This window comes from Caretta caretta, chromosome 8 (assembly GCF_965140235.1).
Source record: "Caretta caretta isolate rCarCar2 chromosome 8, rCarCar1.hap1, whole genome shotgun sequence".
Classification (NCBI taxonomy): Eukaryota; Metazoa; Chordata; order Testudines; family Cheloniidae; genus Caretta; species Caretta caretta.
The window spans coordinates 29,097,700-29,115,330 of NC_134213.1; the positions used below are offsets into that span (position 1 = coordinate 29,097,700).

Below are 17,631 nucleotides of genomic sequence, written 5' to 3' on the forward strand. Positions count from 1 at the left end.
TGACAAAAAGGAGAGCACAGACCATTCATCATAAATACCATCATTGTATATTTTGTTACCATAGCATTTTCTCTGTCTGTGTGTCTGCCCCTCTCTCTCCATGTATTTCTATGAGTGTGCCATCTTTCTGGAGGAGAATTCTCAGTGACTTAAATTGCGTCAGCCATAAATGTTTTAAGTTTTATTACATTGTTTGGCATAATTTAGGTACAGACCTTTAAATATTATAGGTAACTGAATTTATCGTGTAAGGTAATTTTGTTGAGGGTGAATTCTCTAACATTTTATTCTATGCATAAATATAGTGCATGCAATGATGCATGCATTAATTTCTCTACTACTCAAGTTCAATTCAGGGTTCAATTTAAGATGTTGAGTTTTTTCTATAGTTTTTCATGGGTTATGTGGCAGTTCCCTGAGGGAACGTCACTCTCCCCAGGATCTGCTGTAACATTTCAGGTCACCTGAGATGCTCAAGCTATCAGAATAGTCCTGGGGTGAACTGAACTTCAACTGTGAACCCAACTGAACTTCAGGTCAAAATTCTCATTGACTGCAATAGGGACCTGGGTTTCACCCCTAGTATTTAAACACATTTGAAACTGGCAGTGAGCATGCTGCATTGCTGACCCCAGTCTACGAAATTGGCTTCTTGACACACCTCAAGTCTCTTGACATTTAGGGCACAGTGCAAGGCTCTTGTCTCGTCTTCAGCATCTTTTTGGGGAAACAACTGGAAATTGCTTTGTTTGAGGGGATGTCCCATGTTCTTTACTTCTCATAAAAGAGGTAACAATATGCATCTTGTTATAGTTTTTATATGTGCCATGAGATGAAATTGGGCACATTTTTTGTAAATGTGGAAGAGAAAAATTAAATGAAACAGTAATATATTCTGAATAAATTTAGACTCTAGTCTGTGCTTTTGAGTGCTAATGTGAAAGCCATACAAGTCAGGTATCAACCCTAGATATTGAATAAAGAACACAACAGGCCACATTTTCATACTTGAGTGTTTAAAGTTAGGTACCTACATTTGTATTGAGGTGCCCAAATCCCGATTGAGGATGCCTCTGATATCTATGGGCCAGACTTTCAAGGACACTGAACATGTGTAGTTCCCATTGATTTTAATAGGAACTTCAGTTTTCTCTTACCCTTTTTCAGTCTTGTATATTTGAGGGCAGGGACTGTCCTGTTAAGCTCTTTAAGGCTGTTAAGCTCTTTGAGGGCAGGGACTGTCTTTTATTAGATGTTTGTATCATTCCTAGCGTAATGGGCCCCAATCTCAGCCTCGGCCCGTGGGCATTACTGTAACACAAATAAATAATAATAATTAAATTGCTGCATGTTGTTCTATTGCAGTAGATGCTAAGACACAGATGCAGAGCAAGGAAAGAAAGATCAGTGAGTTTCCATTTTGGCAGTTACCGTAATGGAAAAGTAAACAAACCTCTAACATTGAAAACCTGCCAAGAACCTGGCTGGTACAGGATTGAAAACTGAACATGTCCTGGTAAGCCCACGGGAGATGGTAGATTGACGCTCAAATAATGGAGAATGAATAAATAGGTTTTCTAACATATATAAATAATCATGGAGACATTGCTCCTTTAAAAAAAGTAGGTATAAAAAAATCAACAGCACTAGAACAGTTAAATAGCATTAACTGACTTGTCTTAGTTTTCTAAGTCTGTTTTTCATTTAGGGCTCTGCACCTTTGTTCTTGCTTAGATATCACATCTTTGGATCAATAGGACATCCACCAATCTAAAACATTAATAATACCAGGCTTACAAGGATTACAGTGGGTTGAATTCTGCATAGATACTATATATAATCTTTACTTTCTCCCTTGTATATCATAGAACATTATTTGGGCTGTAATATATAGTTTGATGTGTATCATACAAATTAACAAGCTAAAATACATGTTCACTATCAAAAATGAATGAAAATCTTTTGGGAAAGCAGAACTGTTTATTATCACTGTGGTTCTTTTATCTTTGTGATCACAGGAGAGCTTTTAAATCCACAATAGTAATTCATGCCTGGATCAAAACTTTCTAATATCATATGTGTAACATATTACAGCCACATGACTATTTTAAAATATATTTTTAAAGCTTTTATATGATTTCTTTTAAAGGAAAAAATGGTATGACAGAACACTGTGCTTGGAAAAGGTACTCAGCAAGCATAATGTTTCTGCTGCTGTGTTCATCTGCATGTGGATCCTTCTATTCTATGGACAATGGACTAGCTTGCCATAACATGTAGTCCAAATCTATTTTTGGAGACTGTATACAAAGGAATAAAGGTGGAGGAGAAATATTTCATTTGTATAAAAATCAGAAGTGGACCCAAGCTGCAAAATTTGGATCTGGCCTTTGAATCGCCAAAGCTTGGAGCAGTTGGAGTCTAGGATTTGTAGAATGGATGCTACATTTGAAATTTGAATCTGGCACAAGTGTGGGGAGATAGGTATTCAGATACAGGGTTTAAATTCAGGAAATCTCTAATAAAATATTGACATTATGCACACTTTAGTTACATTCAGTTTTAAAGCATAATATTATACAAAATGTAGTGTAAGGAAAATCTGATTCCGAGAGGGGGTAATTTAGTGGTCTAAAAATAAGGTTTGAAATTCCTATACTTCCTAGAACCACAATTTCAAGTTCTGGTAAGATCAATTCAGTCCTTCCTCCTTTTGATGTGAAATGAAAATTAGTTGAGTTCCATGCACTCGGTTGTGTGAGATTTTTTTTTTAAATGAGACCTTAAAATTGAGGTTCCGTCTGTTCTGGTTGAACACAAAAGATCTCATGGATTGCCTTCTAAGAGTAAGGTTTTCTAGTGTTTTTGTCCAGTGTCCCCTTACCCTACTCTTGTTCCACCCCAGAAGCAGTTGCATTTCAACCTTCCAGCATGAAAGGTGCTATGTATGATAAATACAAATATTATTATTTATAGTCACCCAGTTCCAGCATTCAGAGGAACACAAAAGACTGCAATCTTGAATCTTAAGATTGTATAAAATGAACTCGCTCTTTTGGCAGTCTCAAAAACTGATTAATCTTGTGCCAATTTTCTGCACTCTATACAATCTAGGGCCTGTCATGAGAATGGATGAATGGTGTGCTGCATTCTGTTCCTCTTGTACGGTTTTTGTCACAAGACTTCAGATCCTGAATGCAGCATGCAATGCTGTTATCCTTCTTGTGACAAAAATTGCATTTGGAAAGTGGCACAAAATCAAAACATTTCTGTGAGGAGGATTGAAAGGGGAGCAAACAAAAGAGTATAAAATGGAAATTCAGTCTCATTGCAGTCAGAATAGCAGGCAGAGAACTAATAATGATACAGATTGTGACTATTGTTCCAAGCTATCTTTTATTCTGCTTTCTTGTGGGGCTCCCGGGAATTTGAAGCCAGGTCTTCAGATCATTTTTTTTCTCCATAATGTAATTCCAAGTGTGTGTAAGCTTTTCAAGTATTTTTGAAGTAGAAAGACTGAAGTTGGACATAGAGGGGTAAATTTTCAAAGCATTGCATGGGAGATAGGCGCACAAATCCCATTACTGCTAATGGGATTTGTGGGCGTATCTTTCAAGCACTACTTTGAAAATTCATTCCATTCAGTTTGTTGCAGTTCAGGAGGAGAGAAATCACTGAGTTGGTTTGAAAAAAGTGTTTTGTTTTTATATTTTGTGTTTTCCACTCTTACGTATAAGCACATCAAAAATCAAATACCTTATTGCCTTGCTTCCATCTTCTTTTTTTCCTGCAGTAATAAATGTATCCAAAAGAAAATAATTAATAATTCTCAGCAGAAGCATCCTTCCCCCCCCCCCCCCCCGCTGCTGATCATAATATTTCACTCTTTCACAGCACTCTTTTATTAACTGTATAATAGCAGCATACTAGGCACTCTGCAGAGGGGTTATAAAATAAGAGCCCTGTCCCAAACAGTTAAGAATCCAAATGTGAATTAACATGTAAAGAGCCAGATAGCACCAGGGAAATACTGCCCTATGTGGTGAGGAACCAACCTTCCCTAGCATCATGTCTCAGAAAAGCAGAAAAACACAATCTGTCCTGTATCTCTCTGGCATGCGGAAGGAGCGTGCCTGGCATTTCCTCCCTAAGGGAGGGGAGCACTATGCTCTTCTCTCTGAAAACAATAAGCTACACCATAGAGAAGATGGCAGAAGTAGGGACAAAGCTCTGGCCCCACCTTTCTCATGCCCCTGACTTGTGCCCCAGGGAATGAAGATGTGACTCTCATTGGTAATTGTATTTGTGAGCCAGCCCCTGTATTGAGAGGACAGTGGGTGACTTCTGGCACCCTTGTGTCCCCCTTGCGCCATTCATATGGCCCAGAGGTAATTTAGCCCTAAATAGGTGTGGGTTTCCATATTTCATGAAACATTTCTCACAACATTCTTGTGTAGTAAATAAATATGGTCTCCCTCTTTCTCACTCGCGCGCGCTCTCTCTCTCTCTGGAAAGATTATAGATAAAAAACTGTAACTTGTAAGATGTTTAGCTACAGTACCATGGTGATAGTACAGAATAAAAACATAGGTAAGTAGTATTCTGAACCTCATTCCGCTAATAGGGACGTTGAGACATCCCCTGATTTTACTCCCTGTAGCATTGCGGTAACATCTCTGTATTCAGTGGAGTTCTCCAGTTTAACACAACATTCAAATAGGAACTGAATATGGCTCTAGGCAGTTAAATGACTTGGCCAATGATGCATGATACAATACAAAAAATACAAAAAGGTTGCATGTGCTGATAATGCTTCAAATAACACCAAATGTATGTTTAATTTAAATGTATTAAAGCAGTTAGTACATGTTAAATAACTTACCAGTCTTATGAGAAGCATATTATTGAGGTTTAACAACTGTGGGGAAAAAAATCATCTACTAGTTGTGAAAACAAGTATAGTTAATAAGCAGTTATCTTATTTACATATTACAATGGTCATATTAAATCTAGATCAAATGATAGATTTAGGAAATCATACTTTAAACTGCCCTGTAAGGAACAATCCTGCACTGGCACATGAAGGACTAGGTGACATAATAGGTCTGTTCCAGTCTCTGACTTCTCTGATGCTGTGAAAGTGCAATTCAGATGTTTCACATGTGCAAGTTTGGTAGAGTTCTTAATCACCTAACCCTGCAGCCTGATTGCATAGCTTCCCTAAACAATTGGCATTTCTCAAGTAAAAGAATATGCCTAATAAAACAATTTGATTGCTAAAATGTATCTAAAATGTATCTCTTAAGAAAGTGTAAACTGTGTTAGTTGTGTTAATGAAGTCTGCTAGCAGATTGTTTTTATAAAAAATACTTATTCACTTCTCCCACAACCAGAATTGACCCTACTCTTCTATTAAACACATAGAGTAAGTGTTTATATGTGAGTGAGAACAAATTTCAGCACTGGATTGAGGAACTTGCAATAAGTGGGGTCTGGTATACTGCATTCCCAGCCTGTAAAAATGTCCTAATGCTAAGACACAAGGGCATTCAAGAACCTAACTGCCTCTGGAAAATGATCTGTGGTATTAGGACCTATGGATTTGCTGGGAAGGGTCTGTTCAAGCATTTGTCAAGGCATCAGGACTGGTGAATGAGCAGGGGAGTGTTTTGGTGCCTCAGAGCACATCTAGGGGTTAAGACTCAAGAGAAGGCATCCAGACTGGTGAATGGAGCTGAAGAGTGTGTTTTTGCTGCAAGGCACTGGGGCAGGTGAAAGCTGCAAGGAGAGCAGACATTATAAACAAAAGTGGCCTGAGTTTGGGGGCCAGGCTAGATTCACTGGGTGCCCCCACAAAACCATAATGACAGACCTGACAGCTTTATCTTATTCATGTCAGGCATCACACCTAGCAGAATAGTTTTTCCCTCTGTTTGTGTGACACAAATAAGTGCAAAAAGGGACACAAACACACATGCAGTGCTCCTGAACCTGTTCCCTATTATTACTGTTATTTAGCTGTAAATAGTGCTCATTAGTCTGTGATATCTTGAAAAGACCCTGATGAAACCTAATTCTCTGTTAACAAACTATTTTATTGTGATACTCTATGAAGAATAACAGGGAATCTTACCCCAAGAATCTGAAAGAAGAACAGAGAGATATTTTATCTGGCATTGTAGTGCAGGGGATATGCAGTATCCTCCCATTACAAAAAAAAAAAAGAAGAAAGAAAAAGAAAAGCACACCTATTGCTTATCCTAGAAATGTTTGCCATGTGCTAGGTAAATATAGAGAGAGAGATATATTTTAATGACAGAGTACTAATTTCTCCATTTGGTTATACTGGAGCAATCCCTTTGTTTTAAGTGGGTTACACTGATGTAAATGAGGGAGAAGAACTTGGCTCATAGATTCCAAACTTCCTTAGGCTGAGTCTCATTTACATTGCCAAAGGGGTATAAAGAGACCTTAGTGTAACTAAGAATCATGGCCTCTCCGTTCAACATCTGACTTGGAGACAGTTGCCTCCTCCGTCATTTAACAAGAGAAGTCAAATATTCTGCTCTTGCTCCAGTTACATATTGACACTGCTGATCCTTAAAAAATCCTCTGCTCCTCATTGCCCTATCTGTAAACACAGCTGAGGGCTGACTGCCATGTGTACACAAACCAAAGACAATGTCACTCTCCATATAACTTCTAATACTTATTGATTGGCTTTTGTCGGGTTTATTCCGTTACCACCCATTGTGTGTGAGAAAATGTTTAGTCATGCCCCACAAGGCTGTAGTGCCCTGTACACAAAGGACACAGTATCTGCTTCCAGAGCTGCCACTGCCTTACTGAACCTAACGCCTCTCTGGACTTTTGCGCAGAGTCTGTTAACTGTGCATCACTGTTACCAGTCTTGTTCCTGCTTTCTTTTTTGTTAGCTTTTTCATGAGCATTCATATGGCCATTTATTTTATTTTAAATTTTGGGGGTGGAATTTATCCATCCATTCAGGTGTTTAGAAGGCAAACATCATTGTAGTATTTGAGCACCTTAATGCTCATCTCTCTTTAAATGAACGGAAGCCCTGGCTAGACTCAAGCATAATGGTGTCAGGCACTTGTGCAGATTTTCTCCATACAGTTCCTTCATTGCCTCTCTCTCTTGACCTTATGAACCCTTGCTATTTCCGTCTTGGGCCTCTCTTGAGGAGAGATTGACAATCGTGATAAATTGTACATCCATTTTGTAATGCGGGCAAGTAATCCCTTGGGACTAGGCCTACCACACTCATTTCATTTGTGACTTGTGTCAGACTTGAACCTGTTTCTCCAGAGAGAAAATGCTAAAACACTAACCCACTCTGTCTTCTAGCCCTCCAGCAACTGGCCACTAATGAGCAATGTGAGTTCAACAAAGACCAGTTTTTGACATACATAGGTTTATGTTGCTGTGGTTAAACAAGAATATCTGCAGTTAAGAATCATGTTTCTAAGCTTAGTAATTATTGTCATTTAATAGGAATTGAACTTATATTTAAATTCAGTTTTTTACAAAATCATTGTGCCTGGATTCGGTTATCATGTTTTTTGTAGCTATCAGGATGTTTATTTGTTAGGACAAAAATACAAAACTTCCTTCGGTTCATATGAGTGCTTCCATGAGTTGAGACAATATGCAGATCAGGTAAAAGTTCAAAATAGAGAAATTTCCCTTAGCATATGTACTCCAGAATTATATGCCACTATATGGCTTATTAGAAGTCTCTGCCTTCCCTAGAGCAGTGGCATTCAGGGAAGTCCTTGGCAGTATGGTTTTTGTAACAGGAGAATTCAATAGGCCTTATTTTGAACTCATGCTGGTGTCAGGAGTAATTTCACTAAAGTCAATGTTAAATTGGTACAAGGTCAGAAGTGAAGCTCACAGTATTTCTGGTCTCCTACATGAGAATAACCCAGAGTGGACAATGGGTCTATGGTATTTATTCTGTAATTCTTTTGTTGATATAAATTTGATGGACCAGCTTCTGCTCTCAGTCACACTGGAGTGAATCTGGAATAATGTCATAGAACTAACTAGCATTAGCTAGATTTAAACTGACGCAGCTCAGAGCAGAATTTGACCTGGAGTTTCTAAAAAGTTACCCCACCTTGGGATGCAGTTATGCTTGACCACTGTTGGCAAATGTAATGATCTGATAAATTTGCCGATGTAAAACTTAAGAATTCTGGTTGATTTTATGAAATTGCTGTATTATTGAATTCCTCAGTGTATGATGAACCAGCCATTTACAGACAGGGCTGATGTCTCCCAGCTAGGGAGCTGTGAGCTAGAGAGCTGTGACAGCAGCAACAAAGAGTCCTTACCCTGAATAGTCTTCCATTAGGCACCCTAGAACAATGGCGTGAGTGCAGTCTAAAGGCAACTAGTTCTAACCAGGTTGTCTGCAGGCGGTGTGGTTGGAGCAGTGGAAAATACCCAGCAGAAAAGAAGAAACAAGGTATTAGAACAGGTTTTTAAAAACACAGCCTCTGTAAGATTCAGGAGAACACAATGGTACATGCACTCTGAGCTGAGGAACCTTCTGACTGCCAGACTTGAACAAGCTAAAGGCAGCTTGGTGCATGAACATGGAGAGTCCATGCCTGGAAGAGAAGGCTTAGCCGAGTAGTAAGGTCCAGGATAGAGCATCTAGGACCCTGAAAAGACACTGACCAAATCCCAGAGGATGCACAAGAGGAGTGAGGAAACTGAGGCAGGGATTTGCATGAAGGTTTTGTTTTTCCATAGAACTGTATATCTCTTGTGGTATCTAAAAGTAAAGTGTGGTTGGTTTAGAAATTCCTCTGCAAAGGCTGTGTCTCACTTGCTTCAACTGTCATGTGTCCCTGAAGGGCTAAACTGTAACTGAGAGTGGAGCTCTGGGGAAAGTGTGCTTAAGTGACTGGGCTGTGTTGGGAGATCAGCACTGGTCCTAGGTGATCATGGGGTCCCACTCCCTGGAAGTAGTACTAGACAGAGAGTCTGTGCCTGGGAAGTGTGCCCAAGAGTCCAGAGCTAGAGGCTGTGGTTGGAGCCTCCCCATGTCCAAAGGGGTCCACCTAAGATTGCCAACTTTCTAATCACACAAAACCGAACACCCGAGGCCCCGCCCCTCGCTCACTACATTCCCCCTCCCTCAGTGGCTCGCTGTCCCCCACCCTCACTCACTTTCACTGGGCTGGGGCAGAGGCTTGGGTTGCGGGAGGGGATGAGGGCTCTGGCTGGGGGTGCGGTCTCTGGGGTGGGGCTGGGAATTTGAGGGGTTTGAGGTGCAGGAGGGGGCTCCAGGTTTGGGGGGGCTCAGGGCTGGGGCAGGGAGTTGGGGCACGGGCTTACCTCATGTGGCTCCCGGTCAACGGTGTATGGAGGCTAACACAGACTGCCTGCCTGTCCTGACACCGCGTTACGCGCACCCCGGAAGCGGCCAACAGCAAGTCCAGTGCTAGTAGGTGTGGGGGGTAGGAGGCGCCGCATGCTGCTCTTACTTGCAGGCACCGCCCCCCCACCAACTCCCATTGGCCAGTCCCCCCAGGCCGAGGAGCCGGACCTGCTGGCTGCTTCCGGGGCGCAGCGTGTTCGGTGGTGTTGACCGGAGCTGCCAGAGTCCAGTAGTTCCAGTCTTGGAAACTGGACACCTGGTCACCCTAGGTCCAACACAGCTGACTGGTGAGCATCCACAAGGGGTAGCTCCACCTGGACTGTGGCAAAAAGTAACAGCGTGTCAGTGGTGAGGAAGATTAAGCCCCAGCATCAGTTTTCTCAGATGTAGTTTTTAAAGAACCAAAGTAGACCACAGGAGAAGTATAGGCACTCATTGGGCCAAATTTCACTGCTGGTGTAAGTGTGCACAACTTCTGAATATATCCCACTTTTTCTAATTACGAATGTATTCCTTTGCTGCAGGCATTCTTGTCTGATTAACAGTACAAAAGGTTAATCATATAAATTTACCATCTCAGGGTCTTTTGAAGCTTGAGAGAATAGATGGCTTCTTTCTGTCACTACTCAGCTGCTTCTCACAGCTGCAATATACAATACCAAAGTGTAGTTTTTCTCCCAGACCCATAATACAACCAAATTCCCATACAGTATTCTTAGCAGAAGATGAATATGTCTCCTGTTTACAAACGGGCTTACTTTTCTTAGTGGAAGTTCATCATGGATGTAAGTGCTAGATAGATGGGACATGCAGAAGATTGTCATCTTCTCCCTGTTGTCTCTATAGAGGCCTATGGTAGACATGCAAATCCCAGCCCTGTTAGGAGTAATTTATAATTGCTCCTTCCTAATATGCATCTATGATTAAAGCACAGAGCAGCAGAGTTTATTAATGAAATCCTGGCATACTTGGAAGCAGATGGATCAGGGTTTGTCTTAACACCACGTTAATAAGATCTTTTTTAATTCCTTGTTTGAATTTCCCTGGTAGTTATAAATTAGCAAATATACTACTCTTGGAAAGACTAACCACTAGTTATGTTTTCCTTATCTCTTTCTCGTAAAAAAATAATGCTTCTTACTTGAAGCAATAGATTTTCATCTCTTAAAGTAAATGACCTATATTTAAGGTAACAATTGTAAGAGAAAATTAGATACAATTTTGAACAGAAACAGCTTTCTGAGTGTTACTTCAGCATAGATACTATGAGTCTGATGGTCCCTTATCTAGGTTATTCCCACTACAGGCTCTTAAATTCATTGAAGTCTCACTCATTCTTTGTGTGGATTGATCCATCCAGACCAGTAAAAGTGTGTTGAGCCCTGAAACCTGCACATTACTACCAGAGGCAAGGACCATCCGTACAAAAGTCCTGTACTTCCTCATTACTGCCAGGCCTTCTCCAGGTCCTCTGAAAGCAGCAGTGTAGCTTTCATGCTCACAGCTCAGAAGGGGGGAGACCACATAAATTAATGATCACTTGGTCATTATTAGCTGGCGCCAGTCTGGCCCATGTGCTTAGTGGAAAGATGGTGCCATGGAGAACAGCTGCTCCCCTGCCTCTGGCCTGCTTCCCTGAACACTGTGGAGACCAAACCCTGCAGAGCACTTTCAGAGGGGTTTCCAAGAGGTTGAGAAGCAGTGGAAAGCATACTGCAGAGCCTGCAGCTCCATTCCATAGCCACTCAGTTGGGACCATTGGGTTCTTTTATCCTTCTGTATGGGGGCATGTGTTGTTCAAAGTTTTTATTTTTAATCTTAACTTGGAGCAGTCATGCCTATATTGATACTCTACATTCAGAGATAACTGCATGAACCATTTTCTATGCATTACTAATTACCTTTCCTGTGATCATTTTTTTTTTCTTTCCGATCCCTATGTCAAATCTGTGAGCATATTGTCATGCTGGCTCTCAAGTGCTGGAGATGTGTTTTATTGGACACTGTCTATCTGTTTGTGACCATTTTAATTCTACGATGGGTGCTTGTAATTTGGAGCATTGTCACTGAGACCTGATGTAGCAGAACTGAGCTATTAAAGGGACCATAACTAAAGTGTGGTGTGTGGTCCACAAAATAATGGTGAGCCCCTCCTGCTGCTGTGCCATAGCTAGCGGAAAGCGTTCTCCTTGATGCTGTGTACGTTCTTTTGAGTGGCATCAGTGATGATCGTGGACAGACAAATAAAATTCGCTTTGTTGGCACTTCAAACACAGCAGGAAACAAAATGAGCCACAGGGCTCTTATATGATGAAAGTATGGAAATTTATGCAAGTAACTTACATTTATGCAAGGGGAAGACGTGTATATAAATGTCTATTGCAGCACCTGAAGGATGCACCCCAAGTCCTTGCCAAACAGACAAGACAAAAAAGTATTTTCAAGTGTGTAATCTGATAACACAGTCAAGAGCAAAATCAAAATAAAAGCTGCTGGTGTCAGTTTAAATATATGAAAATAAACACTAAATAATCCAGTGAGGAAATTCTGTTTGGGATCAATTGTGCTTTAGTGTATTTTAGATCTAATATAAGTTTATACTTCAGGAAGTATCACACTTCGTATTAAAAAATGTCATCTCTTTTTAACTTACTCTTTTAAGAAATTTGTATAATTTGGGGAATATTGAGAAACAAAGAGCTTGCTCCCAGTGTCTAAAATTGCTTGTCTGTATGTTTTTGTTTGTCCAGAGATGGATGATACGTTTTCCCATCGTGTTTTGTTATTTACTGTCCATGGTAAATGAACAAATATAAACCAAGTCAATGTGAGCCTGCTGCTTTTTTTAACATGTTAATTTGACCCTGGAACAAGCTGTTTTTACAACATCTTCTTGAAGTGGTTTAATTGAAAATGGCTGCTGCCCCTCCCATTGACTTTTTAATTTATGTATTGTATAGTTATTTTTCATTACTTTGTCTCTCCTGCAGCAATGCATCTGCTCGGACTAAACTGGCAGTTACAGCCAGCAGACGGACACACCTTTAACAATGGGATAAGAACTGGATTGCCAGGGACTGATGATGTAGCAACAATGCCATCTGGAGGCAAAGGTGAGGTTACAGCTGCATCTTTTGCAGTCTACGGTCTTGGAAACTCAAGCCAGACTTTTCTCACGGTGCTGTTTGTAATAAATGTACTTCAGGAAGAGGTATGCAAAAATATTTATTTATGACCTCTACATTCTGCTGCAGTAATCCTATACTGACCTGGCTCTTTGCCTGGGTATAACTATCCAAATGCCTTCTCTACCTGTAGTAATTCACAAAAATATTTAGACCCTGGACTCCAAGATACTAAATAAAGAGAATACTACCAAACATCCCAGGAAAAAGAAAAGGCTAGACACAGCATCAAAAAAAGAAATACACTATACTGTCTGAAAGGAAAGTGGAGAGAGCTTTGGCCCCTGCTGGGATCACATTTTACAATCTTGTCCTGATTTAGGCAAAGCTCTTATTGAAGTTACTGGGAATGCTGCCTGAGTAAGGACAGCAGAATTTGACTCCCTAGTGAATAAGCTTCCCGTTAATATTAGTAAAGGGCAGTAGAGGAGATTATTGAAGGAGTCATGCTCCATATTATTCCAGGGAGAAAATAGAGACAATGGATGATAAGTGGGGGTGGAGTAGCAGGCAATAAGGAAGAATGCAGCATGAGAACAGCACATTATATAGTTGAGAGTAACAAATTCAAGAGAGCATATTTCATGTACTGGCTTGTAACAACCTTTGTTCAGAAACGAAAAACATACGTCTTTTTCTGTATGACTGAGAGCAAAACTTCCTTTTGCTCTATTTTTATACCCCTCTTTTTATTGATTATTATAGTGATGTTATTAGTAATAATCAACACTGATCATTGTTTCAAAGCATTTCACAGTTCGCTCTCAGATTGCCCTGTGAAGCAAGAAGGTCAAATGAGCAAACTGAGACACTGAGAGGAGGAATGACTTGTGCAAAGCTACAATATTAGTCAGTGGAAGTATTTTGGATACAGAACAGAACTGTGTGGCTCCTCTGACCTGTAGTTATGGTGTTGGAATGTACACTATCACTGATCACTCCTGAGGTGAATGATATTGCAATGGGGGTGCCCACTGCTCAAATAGAGTAATAGAGTAGAGTAGGAAGTATAGAAAAGCTGGATCTGAGGTTAATGCCTGGGACTGGGAAGCAGGAGAGCTGAATCCAATTCTCAACTGTGCCATATTCCTGTGGTGAATCCTTAGGCATGCCTTTGTGCCTCAGTTTCCCCATATGTTAAACAGAGGTATTAATATTTACCTCACAAGGGTGTTGTGAAGGTGGACTTATTAATGGTGGCAAAACACTTTTAGTTCTTCAGATGAAGATGTATGGGCTTTCAGAGTTGCTGAGCACCTTCAGCTCCTGCAGAGTTAATCTGAAGTTATAGTGCTAAGCACTTCTAAAAATTAAACCCTAAGTACAATGCAGAATTATCATATTATATCACTGTTACATTTTGTCCAGTGTGTACATGAGTGAGAGTCCCTATGTTACTAAATAGAAACATGAAGATCTTGTTGCTTTTACACGTTTTACTAAAGTGACTTAAATGTTAATAAAACCTTTGGAAAAACAACACATTTAGGTAAGTATCCTTCTACCATTAAATATAATGAATGGCAGAATGTCTGAAATGTAATGAATGACAGAAAAGCAGACCCTGATAGCAGAGAGGGTGTGAGAGGTTTTCTCCCCGCTCCCTTCATTTATATAATTTAAAGTTAATATTGCTAGTCCAGCACTTTTTAGGAAAGCCTCTGGCAGCTTTTCACATAACAGCCATTTCAGGTCTGCCCTTCCTGGCTGTGCAGAGTGACCTTTTATAATTGACATGGCTCAGGATGAAGCCAGTCTTTTTAAAATATTGGTCTTCCAAAGAAACCTTTAACCCTTCGTATGAAAACAGCCACTTACATGCAAGCTGTGTCATCACAGCGGGCAGGCCATTTAAAGGCAGTGCCACTTGTGGCAGCTGGAGGGGGGGAGAAGTTGCAGGGAGGGGAGGAACAAGCAGATATTTCTGACTGATCTGTCTATCTCTTATCCCTGGGCTAAATTCTGCTCTGAGTTTCAGCGGTGTAAATCCAGAGTAACATAAATGATTTCACTAGTGTACACTGGCATAACTGAGAGCAGGAACTAGCTTTTTGATAATAAAATCATAATTCTTTATATTTATACACTGTAGCTCAGTGGAGGCTGGTGATGTCTGAACATGCTATAGCTAAATGAAAACAGGGCATGCTTACTGTTGCCTTAGAGTCCCAACGCTCATTTAAAAACTGGGGGATTTGAGGAGGAGGGCAAAGGGAAACTTTATTCCTTCATGCAGGTAGCAATGCAGGTTCTCTCCATAATACTGAAGTGAGCACTGGGTGATCTGACTATCTAACTCCATATTGCCAGATAGAAATGTAGTGTGTGGGTTACAGGTCTTGTCCTCAAGCCATATCCTGCAATCAGCAGCAAGTACAAGCCATGGATGCACATGCTTAAAGAATCAGTAAACTGCACCCACTCCACAGTGAATGCTCTTTGCCAGGAATCCTGCTGTGAATGGCAAGCATCTGTTTGCAGAAGCTGAGGATCTGCCCTGTAGTGTTTTTGTATACAAAAACAGTCTACAAATATTTCAAGGGAGTAAAAAAACTGATGATGGACAGATATCATTTAGCAGAGTAAAAAGAACTGGAATAATGGGGTGAAACTAATATAGGGGAAATATTGGCTGAATATCAGGAAAAGCTTCCTGACACGGAGGTCTATTAACCCTGTAGAACTGTCTCATAAGGAAATTGGTGGAAGCTTGGGACAATTAAAACTTAGACCGGGCAAACAATAATCACTGTACATTAGGGAATAAGCCTGCCATGGCAGAGCAATAGATTAAATGACCAATTAGAGCCTTTCCATTTCTGGATTCTCTGAGTCTATGCCACATTGCGTCTTCAGTTTTAAAAATACTTTGGATGCTAGACACACATCTCCATAAAATGGGGACCTGCCATGTCCTTCATAACTGACAGAATATACTGTGTGAAAATCAACCTTAATCATCCCTCTCTAAACAGGTAATGTTTTATATAAACAAACTCCTTTGTCTGAGATTTAGAAAACCTTTCATTCTTTTATGACCTCATAATATATCTTCCCTAGTGTTACCACAATATTTTCTGTTTTATGTTACTAAAATTTACGGATAAATGACACACTGCCTTGACTTATCATTCTAAATATAATTATTATTGATTGCATTATGTCATAATATTCCATTGTACTCGGCACCGTACAAACACATAATAAGAGACAATCTCTGCCCCAGAGATCTTACAGTCTAATAGTCATGGTAGACAAAGATTTGATCCCTCATAGGCTCATTCAAACAGACAATCAACATATAAGGGCAATAAATTAAGTAACCACCTCCATTTTCCCTAAATTATACTGTATTTAATCATTTACTTTGATAATGTTTTAGTCAAGATACACCATGTTTTGCTGTGCAGGTTAATGTTATTAGGCGGCTACTGGGTAAATATACTGTAGGAGCAAATTAAAATGCAAGCAAGCAAAAATGCTGTAATTTGAATGCCATACAGGATTGCGTACCTGGTCTTCATAAATGCTCACATGCTGTGTTCCATCTTTGGAGGTGGATTGGGAAGGCAGTGTAACCTGTATGATTTGATGTCTTAGTGGAAACAACACTTTTGATTAAAATAAGAGACAACAGAATGTATAGGAGGTATTTTGTTTTATGTTATTTTGTTAGTGGCTGCAGCAGTAGTTTGTATAATTAAAGTCTATCTTGGTTACCTGTGTTATACCAACCGGAATGAAAGATGCATGTGGTGCTGCAAAAATTACTCACAGCATAATGTGTATTTTTTCTTGATTAAACATGCTGAACTCATAAATCTTAATTACATCTGCAGTGAAATGGTTTGCTAATAGTTCTGAAAAGGATGAGTCTTAACATACTATATCCACCAGAGCTTAGAGTTGTGTTTAGATTTTTAAATGAAGCAGGGGGTTAGTGGGATGCCTATACTACCTAAACTCTTAAGGCCAAATTGTGCTTTGCCACAGTCAAACCCTTCAGAGCAGCCCTGGGCAGAGATTCTCCTTCCAGAGTTCCTTTCCAAACTAGTCCATGATCTCAGTTCCCTTCCCCCACGATGATATAGGCATGGGTGGTTAACCCACAAACTCCATGGATCAGTTAGTCCTGGGGGCCCTGTCCCTGCTCTTGGCACCTTGAGAGTGTGGCTCTAGACTCTTGCCATCCCCAGGAATCTGACCAAGCCATGTCCCACCCTCCGTGCAGCTCCCCAGACTCATGGAGGTCCAAGGATATACGGTGCCTGCTGCAGAGGTGGCTGTCTCACTCATCTACCTAAGCAGAGGCAGATCCACACGCAAGGGTTCCCTCCATGTGTGGAATTAGGAGATGTGACCCAGTTCCTCTTGCAGTACAGCTGCCTATAGGTTGCAAAACTACAGGTAATACAGAGCCTGGAAACGTTGCCTCCTCTTCACTTCACAAAACAAGACTCGTTATTACAGGAGCTTCCTTCCTGTCACTGGAGTTCAGGTTGTGTCATATCAGCCTCTCCAGGCTAAACCCATATTTCCTAAAGTAAATTTATTTTATTTCGTTTGAAAAATATAGAATTTCCAGATGGATTTTGAGACAGTGTTTCATTTAATATTAGGAAGCTCTTTGGGGTATGGTTTGTATGGAAGATGCTACCCTGATAAAGTTGCACTGCACTAATATTTCCATTGAAAAGGCTTGTACAGAAATATATCTTTCTAAATAAAATTAAAACTATCTTTTTCTCCTTTCAAAAGAGCCAGAGGGCCCAGCCATTTGATGGACAAAAGGTCAGCTATGTTTTAGGATGAAGATGGTACTCAAACCAGTGTCACTCTTACATTCATGCCTTTCAGTAAAACCCTCAGTGCAATGTATCTTTAACTCGGGCAGTGTCATTCTCACAAACTGTACCCCCAGAACATTGCAGTGCTAAATAAAGCAAACACACAAATTTAAATAACAACAAACAGGAATGGAATAGGGAAACTAAATGATAAGGGTAGGAAGGAAATATGTGTTTGCAGCTG

The 17,631-nt window shown here is 40.3% G+C and overlaps 1 protein-coding gene across 6 annotated transcripts in view; it reads left to right on the plus strand.

Moving 5' to 3' along the window:
* Positions 1-17,631, plus strand: part of TENM2 (teneurin transmembrane protein 2) — a 2,093,216-nt gene that overhangs the window by 1,905,291 nt on the left and 170,294 nt on the right. For all 6 annotated transcript variants that reach the window (XM_048860042.2, XM_048860041.2, XM_048860043.2 and 3 more), the window contains one exon: positions 12,406-12,528. In XM_048860042.2, coding sequence (XP_048715999.2) covers positions 12,406-12,528 — 123 coding nt within the window. The remainder of the gene's footprint in view (positions 1-12,405; positions 12,529-17,631) is intronic.